The following is a 13,984-nucleotide window of genomic DNA, read 5'->3' as shown; positions in this document are numbered from 1 at the left end:
TAAATGTTTCTCAATATTATCTTTAAAAAGTTTATTAAGTTTACTTTTTTACTAATTTTCTTTCAATCATTACTTATAACTGTTACATGGTTAGTTGGAGCACCACTCAAAATTGAAGCTAGAGATACCGAAATCTAATCCAGAGTGAGACATATATGATTGTATCATTTATAAATTAAAGATATATTTTGTTTTCAAGTTGTCTACCTAATAAGAGTATGACATAAAATTAAAATAAAACATTTACCATGAAGCTTATGTGGAACTGAGCTAGCTGCTACATAAATATGTATACACAGAAATATATGCTGGAGACCAGCATCTCGTTTTTGTTTGCTGTAAGACGCCATATTGTTTTCGTCTGCTGGATGGATATATTTTGTGTCTGATGTTTGTTCCTAGTTTGCGTTAGTAGTGTCGTGCATGTAAGGTCGGTTATTCCATTACCTACCTTTGTTGTGATGATCCTTACATAAATACGGACATAAAAAATTTGCCTAAAATATATTTGAAGCGAGGTGATCCAAACCCTGACTGGCATGGAACAGTTATGACTTCAGGTTCAACCACACGGTAATTGCAAGGGTAAAACCACAGTGTAATCACCCTGACATGATAACCTCAGGTGCGTCGTCACCACCGTAGCTGAGTCATCTGAGGTCAGTGTGCTCAAAACTGAACAGTCAGAACACATCATCTTCATTTGTGGAAACTTTAATCCAAAATTAAATTTCAATACATAGGGAGACGGAACCCAAAAATAAGCAGAATCGTAAGGGTATCCATCATGTAGGCCTATTTGAAGGACCAGTTTTCGCCGCTAGAGGGCTGTTTGTAGAACCTCTCCTGAGGAGTCAGTCCGCCGATTGGCGTCACCCGAAAACGACAAGTGTGGTTTCTCTGGCGGTTCTGTGTGTGTGACGTGACAAAAAAAATGGCTGACTCTCACGAACAACGTGTGGCTGTGAAGTTGAAGTTTCCTCTGCGTTCTTTCCGAGTAAAACACAAGGGAAAAAAATCGTAAGAAATAGCCATTTGCGCAAGTATATAAATATGTACATAGGTTAAATTTAAAAAAAAAAAGTTAGTGAACTTTTGCGATGTTTGGTCTTACTTGGGCTTATTGTTATGGGGGTTATTAAAGGTAATTATCGCGTCGTAATTATCGTTGCCGTCGGCGGTTGGCTGTTCTCCTGAGGAACGCTTCAAGTTTCCGCGCGAAGCTGCTAACAAGGTAAAACAATACTGCCCTCTGATGGAAGCTGGGCATTGCATAGTTCCTAGCTGCCTCCTCCTTCCCCCTTCCCCTTTCCCCCTGCGGTAGCAAATTAATTGCATCGTTCATGTTTCGTAATCAACTTGAAAATAGTTCACATCCCAATCATCTGCTGGCCAATAATTACAGATGGTCTGTTTGTGTCATTTCAAATTAATTGTTACAAATTTTTTTTTTGGCCAGACATGATGTATAAGTTACATCCCATATATGTATATTATGTATAATGATTCAAAACAAAACAAACAATGCCAGCTGGTGATACTTTACAAAAAAATATAATCAAAACAAATTTGCGACTTTTATGTCCTTAGAGTGATTGATACGAGAACTATGCACCTGTATAAATAAAAGTTAAGAATAAAGTTATTTTTTTATTAAGTGTTAAAATATATTTTCGCTATATAAGCAACAAATCACCGTATAATGTTTCCCTATCACAAAGATCTTACCCCTGTAAAAACACGGTAGACAATTTCATTTCCCTTCATTATTAAAATGTATTTAGTCCAATTTCTAATGTTTTTTATTAAAATGTATGTATATATGGATGCTGAAAAATTCAATTATAAAATAAACTGTTGGAAGTGACGTAAACATGAAATTAATAAGTTATTTAAAAATATATTCGGACAATAATCATTGACCATCATATTAAAATAACACACATAAACTTTGTTCTATTAAGACAGGTTATAAAATATTCTCATGTTTCCTTAAAAACTAGCAAATTTATAAACATTTATATCAGGTATCCTAGTATATATGTAAAATAATTAGTTTTAAGGCCATATTTTTTTCTGGATAAAAAATACAGTTTCGATTTAAAATGAGTTTTTTAAATCAAACATGTAACCAAAACAGTGAAGGTTGGTAGCACTGCCACTGGTAGCTCGGACACAGAACTAGCGTTGAATTCGCCGCCAGGAATGTTGTCTTGTCTCCGGACAGTGACAATACCAAAGCTACCACAGCTTGAACTGTGATATCTGCAGGTATGCTTTTTTAGATGAGTTCTGGCGTAATTCCGGGTAAAAGAAGCGTCACCAGTTTGGAAACTGGAAAAAAAAAAAAAGCGCCGACGTTGGCAGTAGTGCGCGCTGCGTCAAGCGCCGAACCCGCTCTTGACCACCAACGTCTCTGTCTTCCGGCTGATGACGGTGGCGCCGCCGGGTGGCCGGGGGCGGAACGCGAGCGCGCCGCCGGGCGGGGGCGGCGGGGGCCGTGGCGGCGGCGGGGGCGGGGGCAGGGGTCCGCCTCTCGGTCCCAGGGGCCGCGCGAAGCCCGGCGGCGGTCGCCCGTGCCCGCTGGTCTCCCGCAGCAACGCCAGGACAAGCAGGAGCGCCAACTGCGGGAACGTGAACACACACGCTGGGAAACATTTTCAATAATTAAAAAAAAAAAAATGTTACGTTATTTTCCCTTATGTTTTGGGTGATGAATATTCTAAATATATAACTACAATTTAACATCTTGGGTAAAAACTTCAACTCCAATGTTTATTTACCACAGACTCACTTCTCCGTACGAGTCCACACCAACACTGTTAAAAAATTTTCACCTTCAATTTACGCGGAACGCTTGTTACAAATTATCCAGGGTTCTTCATAAATTTACGGAAACTTGAGTTCATTTACTTTGTACATGAGTCCAAAAAAATAATATTAATATATTAACAAAACATTTTTAGATTTGTTAAGTTTGCAACAAGATAACGTTTCTATTTTTCTCCACGTGTGTGTTTTTTGCTTTTTTTTTTTTTTTTTTTTAGAACGAAACAACATACAACTCGAAAGTTAACGAAGATTCAGTTATTTGAAATTACGAAGAACTCTTTGTTTATTTAGGTCTTTGTCTTCGTTAAAAAGTCCGTAAATTTACTGTAATTTCTATCAGTGAAACAACACCCTTAGAGGGATTGACTAGGTTGGCAATCCTGATTCACCGGCCATATTGAATTTTTCAGTTTCTCGTCAATACTATTATTGAAGGCCAAAGATTGTAATTCCAATACAATACCGTTTTTGTATTTTTTTTTTGTTTTGAATCAAATATTTTCCAACAGATATTCACTAATTTTAATATAATTAGTGTAAAAAAAATCGCGCGAGTGAGAGTAAATACAAATACCTGCGTAACATTTTACACCCATTATATTACTTACACTTAGTGAATATCTATTTAAAATATGCAAAGGCAGTATCGTGTTAAAATTTTACAGTTTTGGCCCTTAAACAATAGGAAGGACGAGAAAAAAATTATAGAAGGGTGTGAAACCGAGCCTTCAATTTGTGATTTAGGGTACACTGGTTTATAAATATCGAAGGATCCTCGTGTTTTTATTGCTACCTTTCTTGATTTACATGCACATGCTCAGTTTGCTTTCTTTAAACACAGAATCACGAGTGTTATATTGGAGTACAAAGATAATCCGTAAAAATATGTTAAATTTATAGAAAAACTCATTTTTTTTTTCATTTTAACTGTGCAATTTAATCCTGTTTGAAACAGAACGCAAAGCTCGGAGGTCGGAATCCAGGTAGTATCTACGAAGGTGCATTTATCGGATTTACAAAGAAATATTCACTTGTTTGAGGTGAATTCCCCTTTGAAAATGCAGTAAATTGACTGTACTTTGTAACAGCGCAGCACTTGTAGAAACCAAACTAGCGAAATTTTTATTATGTATAATTCACGTAATTATTATTTTTAGTTATTTAGAACTCTTTTTACAACCCTTTTTCTGTGCTTCATCACTATTAAAAACTTTAAAAATTCAGATAGCATCTATGTAAATGTAAGGCAGTAATTATACAAACTACTTTAATGGCAGAAACTTTGCAAAACTTTTCAATCACAGCAAATTAATTGACAATAAACAATGCAGTAAAATTCTTATAGGTAGCCGCTTAAAAAAATATATATATTTGAAAACTAGCTTCACCTACGACTACGTTTGCGTAAAAAGAATAGTTCACACAGATAATTTACATAGAAAAGTTGTGCATAATTGTTTATTTATCGAAACAAATAAATTGGTATTTCCACAACTAACAATATCTCAGAAAATGTTTTGTTACCAGTAGGCCTATAGGGCTTAAATTTTCTTTGAGTTTTAACTTTTTTTTAAATTTTTCTATGTAACTTACCTAAAATAACATTTTTAAGTAGGTTTCAACTATCTGCCAGTGTCCCTTCAGTAACATAAGGTAGTGTTTGCATAAAATAAGATTATACCCCAAATCCTGTTATTTCCAATTCACAGCTTCAATAGATACTTTAGGGAACATGGATCTAATCCATTCGCCCTCGTCAATGAAAACACAGTGGAGTTATAAATAACTCCGCTTTGTAATGCTTTACCGAGATCAAATTTAAGTACGAAATTATCAGCATAGTTTCGAAACCGTTTAAGATATAACAATAAAATAAAGACTGGAATCATCCTGGGTAACTGACTAAAAATCGTTTTGATTTCAAGTCACTAGCACCAGAAGTTTTTGAGTTAAATAAGTTTGTACGTACAAAAAAATGTTTTTCCAACGTTAGATTTGGTTTAGTTATCTGATTTGCGGAAAAGAATTATATTTGACGAGGATTAAATTGAAAGTCACAGACTCAACACTTTGATTTGATTTATTTTTTTAGTGACAAGGTTGAGTCCGTTGGTGAAATTTTCGCACACATTCAACTGTAATTCTAATTGAAGTCCTCGGTCCTTGGTGGCTCGATCACGAACCAGTCTCACAGCCGTGCAGCGAGGATCACTGACTCGGCGTGACTCGGGTTTTACGAGCATCGAGTCAATGCTCGAGTGGTACGGAGCCCACTTAAGTAACAACTGGAGTTCGCGTCACCCCGAACCTATGTCTGTGTCCGTGTGACGTAACATCTTAAAATTGCCCTTCTTTTTTTTAAGCTCGAACTGTCCAGTATTTGAAATTTACCCATTTGAAAACAAAACACTTCCTAAAATATTTCGATGTTTAACTACCATATTCATTTTTATAATTCTTACTCAAACGATAATGATAAGTGCATTTTATTATCCTTACCTTCATCATTACTAAGCAACTTGAAACATTTCTAAAGTTTATTATTTCATTACTTGTAATTAAACTTTAATTTATCAATATGCGAAATTAAAAACCAGTGGTTTCATTTTAAATAGTGACGTTTATATCATGATATTATTTTCATCTTGAGAAACCATTAATGTCTCCATCTCATGCAATGAGGCTAAGTAGGGTGCGGCTTGCAAACTAACTTATTCCAAACTCGTCTACGCCTGAGAATGGGTCACATCCAAGCCCCAATGTTTTTAAGTTACGTACGTTGACACCTAGTACTACTGAAAATGGCTCTCTGAATGTCTGTAATAATAATAATAATAATAATAATATACTGGGGTCTCTCTGTCTGTTGTTCGCGTAGCGTGAAAACGGAAATACATAGTCTTGCGAAATTGTCGTTAGATCCTCCAGGCGAGGTGGGTTTGAACCTTCAAAATATACTTATTTTCAAAATTGGAATTATTTTAATTTGATTTTTTATCGTTTCCCGTCCCACGTTTTTGCTTGACTAACGTGTAGGACACAGTTTTATAACTAAAGAAAAATGTCAGATATTTTAAACACTTCGCGAATTTTTTTAGTCATGTTTGTTTACAATTGCGGAGCTAAAATAATATTCAAACAATATTTTTTTTTTCTTTTTACATTATTTTCTTTTCATTAGTACAATCGTGTTTGGTAAATAACATTACTGTTTCAATTTAAATTCTGAATTTTCAAAAAAATTTAAATCTTCCTTAGTGACGTTTTTGTGTTAATCATTTTTAATAAAAAAAAAGTTATATATCTTTCAAAACTTAAAATCTGTTGATTCCAATACGGTAAACCTTTGTTTGAATTTCTTTCCGGTAATCTAAGTTCTAACAATTACTTTCTATAAGTTAGTTTACAAAATTTTATTTTATTTTTCTTCATTCAATGCTCAGCAGTGCAGAGAATTATATAATTAGCCATGCGATTGTGTTCTGTCTGTAGACTGCCATAGAGAAGTGCGGATACATCAGCTAGTAATGTCTGACAGAGTAGCAGAGATTAAGTTGTGAAAATTGCACAACACAAATATTTGACACTCATTAATCCACCGATGTTAAAGTATTTTACTTTGTTATTTAGTCATATGTGATTAATGAAAAAAAAAACCACTAGCACCACAAGACTACTCACCACTCGTGTGTTCATGTTTGCTGCTTCTTTGCAAGACGTCTCAAGTGAAATGTGACCGAGGCGTAGGTAACGAGGGTTTTAATACACGGCTCCATACATGGGTGCAGGCATGTGTTGAACTCTCTCTCCCTCTCTCTCTTTCTCTTCTCCCTCGTCGTTTCTTCCTTTCCATCGCGTGTTTGTTTGTGACGCTGGGTTGCTGAGCACACGCTAAGTAACGTTAAGTATCTGGGTAAACGTATCGCTGAGACAGACTCTTCATCATACACGTTCACTTGCAACAAAGAAATGAACCAGTTTTTGATGTCCTTCAGGCAGGTATTTCAATTGGTAATTTATTTTATCAATGACAGCGGTAACATATTACTCCGGTTTACCGTAAAATCGTCGTGTAGTCACAAAACGTTCGCATAAACAACATATCAAATCTCAGGTGAGAAACAACCGAAGAACGAACCCTAAAGTAAAAACAAAACACAGGGTGTTGAGGTGTAGTTTTGACAGAAAAAAAAATATATTTTACGTGTCATTTTCAAGCTTTCAATATACTCAGAATTGATGTTTATTCTTTGCCCTGAGCGTTATTCTACGTCTTTTCAGCTGCACCACCAACTCATTTTCTTCATCCGAGGAAAAAATGGGCCACAACAATTTTTATAGGATTATTATTTGTAAACCTTTAAATGTAACCTACCCTCACTTTCAGCTAGGTATAAAATTGGTAATAAATAATAGTGAGCCCCAATTTTATTAGACACATTTGTAATAAACTCAAGTTTGTTAGTGACTTACAAGTAAATTACTTATAACATTGGGAATATTCGCTTATTGCAATTTTTATATAAAAAATGATGTGAAACACTCAAAGCTGGATATTTTTTTTTTACAAAATTTGTAAGGTTAGGTAAAAATCTTGCACTTTAGTGAAATGGACCCCAGTAAGTAAGCTAATAATATGAAAAATATATATATATCCAAGTTATGGACATAAACCATAATTGTATTGGCTAAGGTCGACGAGTACATGACGGAGTTCACACAGAGTGCCGTGACACATGCATTAGGTCTACACTTTGACAACCGGCCGTATATTCCAATAAACCCCCCAACGGAGATGGATGGACTAATTTAATTACGCGAGCACGCCCATTACAACTAGGACTACCTAGCAAACCACGCCCACGTCCACGACTACTGCTACGATTTATTAAAATAATCTAACGTGAATAGCATGATCTCAGAGAAGAGTAGTAGGAAATAGGGAAGACGAGGGAAGGGTTAAGGGTGAGGAATGAGGATGAGGTCAAATACCGAGTGCCGTAACGCCACGATGGCCATCTTGGATTACTTTGACCTTTAAAATTTTCCTAAAATTTGTCCAAAAAGTGACTTAAATATTTCCTAAATTTACCAAAAATTCGTAAAATTTTCAAATTTTTTTTTAGGAAAAATCTCAACAAATCATAAAACCAAATTTTCCCTATTTCAAGGGAAAAATTCTTAATTAAAAATTAATTATCTATTTTAATCCTAAACAATTCCGACGGCTTGAAATGTCCTAAAAGCGACTGAAAAGTTCTTAAAAATCAAAAAATTCAAGCCACTAAGACAGGATCGTGACGACGTAATTGATGCGATTTTCATTTCGGCCGCCATCTTGAATTCTGCCATATTTAAATCGAACGTCCCAATCACCGAACGTTGAGTTATCGTTACAGTCACCAGCTTAGATTCTAGAAACATTGTAATTTTCGTTACGGACACCATACTAGATTCTAGAAATGTTTCAATTTTCGTGGTGGTCGCCACCTTGAAAATCCGTAATTTTTAGGCTAGACAATAGGGATGAACTTTAAAATTTATAAACAATATTTAAATACGAGTTTAATAAAAAAAACGCAAAGTACGAATCAGGTGAGGGGAAAAAATGACGTTTCCTTCCTCCACGGAAGTCACCGGCAGACTGACCTCCTACCACTACTACCAAGTCAGATATTACATCATGTGTGAAGTCACGGTGGCCCTCTTGGATCCTCCATTTTCTTTTTGTCAGCTAGAGAGCACTGCAGCCATGTTAGTTTAACTTTTACCTCCTAGAGTACAGTATTATTTATTATCTTGACATCCACCATATTTTTGGCCGCCTGGACCGCCATCTTGAAATTCTGTAAATATTTAGCAAATAATTAGGAAAAAATTCTAAAATTCATAAAAAAACACAATTTAATTTTCTAATTGATTTGATAGCCTTGGTACGATCCTTGATAAATACAAAAAAATATATATTTCAAGCAAAAATTGATTTAATTAAAAATACAATAAAAGTTCATGTACAAGAAATAAAACAACAATATTACATATAGAAATTTTATTACATAATTTCTACTCTACTAAATGTATACATGAAAAACTTTAATTGAACAATATATGTATCTAATTCTGTAATGGGTGTAAATGACTAATTCTCAGCTCCAGTCTGTCCACCGATTTCAGCATCCAGCCAGATCCTTTTTCTATGTATTTTTTTCTTCCCGACAGAGTTTCTCTATATTGTGTTTAACAGACTGCTTTGCACTGTCAGAATTGTAAGTGGCAGTATTCATCGTCTTGAAAGCACACTTCTTCACTTGGTACTCGAGTAGCTCAGGTTTACCGTATATGCAATCAAGCAATAAATTATATTTTAACGCCCCGTGTGTTGCTACATCATCTGTAAGCTAGTTGATTATGTTCTGCTTGATATCAAGAAAAATAAACATTTTTTTAGATCCAACTAAGTTATATAAATAATAGTAGTCTTTCAGCATTCCACGAAATGCAGATTTAGCCAGTAAAATCCATTATTATTTACGTGTAATTCACCAAGCTTAGATCATGTCCAGGCCTCATCACAATCGGTTTGCTGAACATCTTTTTATGTGCTTGTACGCATACGGGTCTCCAGCCTAAACCGAGGGGTGCAAATGTCTGCAGATAGTTCCACCGTAGGCAAACGAACTTCGCCTTTACATGTATTAGCATTTTGTCTCAAACTGTCAATACCAGTAAACTAAACATGAGACTTATAAGCAGCGAAATTTTATACGAGAAAGATTCTTCGTACATTTACACCTCTCGTGTCTTCGTGAATCATGAACATAATGCGAACGACATATCACAGTATCTGTGTCATATAACATGTCTCAGTTTTGACTAGTGTCACCTATTCTCCCAACTGACACTTGCAAAGCAACACCTGATGTTTTACGAACACTTAAGACCAAATTAAGTTGTTTATACTAACACTGTTGATGTAAGAAAGTGGACAATGATACGTTTTCCATTGTTATTACCTTTGAGAACAATCAGAATTGAGACAAGTTGTATGAGACGTATTGAACACACTTTGGCTAATTAATATTAATAACAGTTAGGTAATATTTTTAAAATGTCTTCTTACTTTTGTAGTACGAACTTCTAAGAACAAATTGAATTGATTTCAACAAATGTGAAGGCTTGTTAGCCCACTGTATTCGTCTGTGTTGTAATATTATTTTTTTCTATGACTAAGTTCCTTCAACGGAATTCTTGTGCTGTAATTAATTTATTTGTTGAACATTTTTTTCGTCCGTGCCGTCGGCGTTGTGTTGTCCAACATGTTTTCTTTTAGTTTCATCGTTGGTTCCGTTTGTCCGACATCTGCTGATTCAGTCTTGTTTTCTGTGAATTTTTTATATTCATATTTGTATTTTTTTTTTAATTTTTAATTTTCTGTATGACTAACAGTGCAAAACTGCAATTGCGTACGTCCAAAAAACTGCATTAAATCAAAATTTTAGTTTCATGAACCATCCGAACTAATTTTTCACAAATTTCTTGGGATAGAAGGACACTCAGACCACCTGGTTGTACATCATCCAGTCCAAATTTACAGATAAGTAGCTTTATTGGGGGGAGGAGGGGAAGAGCTAGTTGGTTTTTCGGAAGGGGAGGGAATTGCCCCATAATCATTTGTGTTTGTTGGGGGGGGGGGGGGGGTCATCCCAGCCACGACACTTGCCAATAGAGCGTGACTGACGTCTTGGTGTACGCGACCGCCGAGGACTTCAGGCACTCCTAAACCCCAATCTCACGATGGAGCACGGACGTTCCCGTGTCGCTTGCCAATGCTCCTCCCCCGCGTCTCCCGGAGGTCAGTTCAACGACTCAGCGAAGGCCGCGGTGGAGGGGAGTCGCTAACTCGAGTCACATGGCGACGCGAGTAGTTTATTTTGTCTTTTGTTTGTTCTTTGGCGGAGAGGGGGGGGAATCCCAGGAGCGATAGCGTCGCTCGCGCGTACTTCTCCATTCGGGAACTTCCCGCGTCCTTCGCTTCAACTGGCGGTGACTTAACGTGTTAATGCCCTGAGGCTTCTCGCTCTTAACCTTCCCCCCCCCCCCCCCTTCGTACGTCGGGGCAAACACACTGTGCGCAGAGCTTCAGACGAAACCACGCCGTTTCGAGAATCGCTCAAGATATCCGAGTCGTGCCTATCAAAAAAAAACCATTTTATATTACGCCAAGGACGTACGAGTTGTTCTGAATTGTATTTCGTTTTAAAACTGTATTTTTGAACATTTTTACAACGCGTGTTCTCAGAATAATTACGTTTTGTAATTTTAGATCATCTTTACCCATTAAGTTTATTGGTATATTTTTGACATGTGTACAATTTTGAGATTACGTTTTTATGACCAGTTGATTAACGAAATGTTTTATTTAGTATTTTTTTTAGTTCTATAGTTTTTCAAATAACCGTGTATAAAAACTTTGCTAAGCAACACACTTCTGAATAAAAACTTATGTGTCCAATTTCGTAAAAATATATATATATATTTTAAATGATATTGTTTTACGTTTTAAATGTCTTATAAAATAAAAATTAATTAAATGACTATCTAAATGGCACCAAATTCAATAATTACACACATCAGCATCTTAAATACAAAAACACATTAAGCTATTCCTCAAAAAACTTAAAGCTTTAAAATATTTAATGCTACACATTATAATTCGATAACTATAAGAGCCAGGTGATATTCTTTTTCTAAGTCTTTTATATTAAATCTGGTATTTCGGAAACTACTGAACCGATTTCCATAATTATTTCACTTTTATAAATTTACAGAATTTGAGATGGACACGGGTTTTCTTTTAATATTTAAAAATGAAATTTTTTCATATTAAAATATTTTAACATATCAGTAAACCAATAAACCATCGATATATGTATATCACGAAAGCATGCATATCATGAAGAAATAAAGTTATAAAATAAAATTAATTAGGAAAGCTATTCAGGGAACGGTTTCAAAATAACTTTATTATTACTGAGAATAATTATTTTGTAGTGATACATTTTTTTTCATGTAAATGTAAAAGTTAACAAAAAAATGTATTTATACATGAATATTTCTGTTACATTATCAAAATAATTTACGGCGTATGACAAGACAGAAAAGGACTATTTGACTTGACAAACTCCTCGCACGCTCGGAATTTAGCCTGCAATTCGCAAACGAGCTCCTTTCCGCAGATATATTGGTGTAAATCGCCTGGAAGATTCTTGCATCTGGCACGCGTCTTGTTGAACGTTCTCCGGTGCAACCTCCGTGATTCCCTCACACAGGGCCGGATTTAGAGGTCTGGAGGCCTCGGGGCAACAGAGGAGCGGAGGCCCCCTGGCCCCAAATTATTTTACAAATAAAATGAACAATTATTTTTCAGTCGAGTTTGCCAATAAATAATGTATTGTGAAATCAATTAGATTCTCTTAGTATTTAAAAAAACATACATAAATATAATCGGAGACAAGAATTATATGAAATTAAATTGTAGTCTTAATGAATATTTCTGTTAATATTTAACAATAATATAATCATGTATGTACAAAGTACTGTAGGTAAAGGTAAAACAGCGAAAAAAGAATATCAAAGGAAAAGATGTTTACTAGTGTTTACTTGTCGGAATTTGAAAGATTTTTTTCCGAAGTCTCTATTGTGGGCAGGGGCGCAACAACTAAATTTCCAAAGGGGAGGGCAATATACCTTTTTATAAAGAATCATCGATCCCCCCTATTGAAGTGGGGGGTCCACCCTGGAAAATTTGTATTTCAAGGTGGAAAATGGTGCTATTTAAGCAGTTTTATTATCTGAAAATTGATTACACAGCACTTTCTTTGCCCCCGTTTGCCCCCACTTCAAGGTTTTAGAGGGAGGGCAAAATACCCTTGCCCCCCCCCTGATTGTGGGGGCCCTCCGTTTGTGGGGGCCCTCCATTTGTGGAGGCCCCGGGGCTTTCGCCCCAGGTGCCCTCCCCTGAATCCGACCCTGCGGCCTCACATCTCCGTACGCGAGCCCGAGCACGTGACGTGTGCCGGCCTTCTATGGATTCTCGCGCGCGTTCATCTAGCCGTATATCCGCAGGTCGCTGCGAACTGCGCGTTTGTGTCGTTCGCTACCCTCCAGCGCTCCACCGGTTCAGATCCGAGCATGCATTGCGTGCTGACTTGCGCTTGTCTTGTTGCCTTCTACCACCCACGAATTTTGAAACAACCTCTGTGGTACACGCAACGAGCAATGCGGAGAAAATAACCCCTGGGGAGAGATTAGGGTATCCGCGGAGAAACGAAATGAAGACGGCCAGTACACTTTTAGAAATCACAGTGAATCTGCGGACTGGTTAATGAAGAATTCACCTCTTTGAAACGAATTCCAGATAACTGGATCTGAGTAGAAACTACACCGTATGTTGACTTTCGAATTAGGTTGTTTTTAGGGTAAAATCACGCGTAGTAGACATAAGAGTGTTTTGCATTAGTCTTAACAATTTATTGGATGTTTTGATAATATACCAATATTATTATTTTGTATTCATGTAAATTTATGAATATATCGGTAAATTAACAAATATCCCTAAAGGAAAAAAGAGAGCGTGTTTAACAGTAGCCTACACGTGATAGAAGTAAAACTTCTTTGGCAATTCAAATCTCGATTCGTAAAGGCAGAAGAGAGAGAGAGAAAGAAAGAGAAAATGAAGACAATTTTATATAAAAATAACATAACACGGTTTTTTTATAGGCCTACTTTCATTTTTTTCTAATATTTTAAAATCCAAACCATTTTTATATTCATTAGAATATTGTTAAAAATAAAAAATAAATTAGTAAACATGAATTAAGAAAACAATTGCTCACTTCAAAATAAAGTGTTCAGATATCAATAATCATTGATCAATCAATGATTAATTATTAACAATAAATATATTACTCACTGTTTAAATACACCACAAAGAAAAAATGTGCGTGTTACTGTTTCTTCCCACAATTCTGCCATTTGGAACACGCCAAATCTCTGAACGAAATATTAAATTCATAACAGGTAGCTCTATCTACGCGGGTAATGCAGAGACTGTCTCAACAGCGCTCTATACGCTGCTGGTTAAAGAGGAGGA

The 13,984-nt window shown here is 35.9% G+C and overlaps 1 protein-coding gene across 1 annotated transcript; it reads right to left on the bottom strand.

Annotated features, from left to right (window-relative positions):
* Positions 1-827: 827 nt before the first annotated feature.
* On the bottom strand, positions 828-6,549 carry LOC134532370 (uncharacterized proline-rich protein-like). The gene is made up of 2 exons (XM_063368805.1): positions 6,514-6,549; positions 828-2,624 (listed from the first exon to the last, which is right to left on the bottom strand). The coding sequence occupies exons 1-2, from the start codon at positions 6,526-6,528 to the stop codon at positions 2,382-2,384; spliced, it is 258 nt and encodes an 85-aa protein (XP_063224875.1). The 5' UTR covers positions 6,529-6,549; the 3' UTR covers positions 828-2,381.
* Between the last annotated feature and the right edge of the window lie 7,435 nt (positions 6,550-13,984).

This window comes from Bacillus rossius, chromosome 5, assembly GCF_032445375.1.
Source record: "Bacillus rossius redtenbacheri isolate Brsri chromosome 5, Brsri_v3, whole genome shotgun sequence".
NCBI lineage: Eukaryota > Metazoa > Arthropoda > Insecta > Phasmatodea > Bacillidae > Bacillus > Bacillus rossius.
This window is presented reverse-complemented; position numbering and strand designations above follow the sequence as displayed.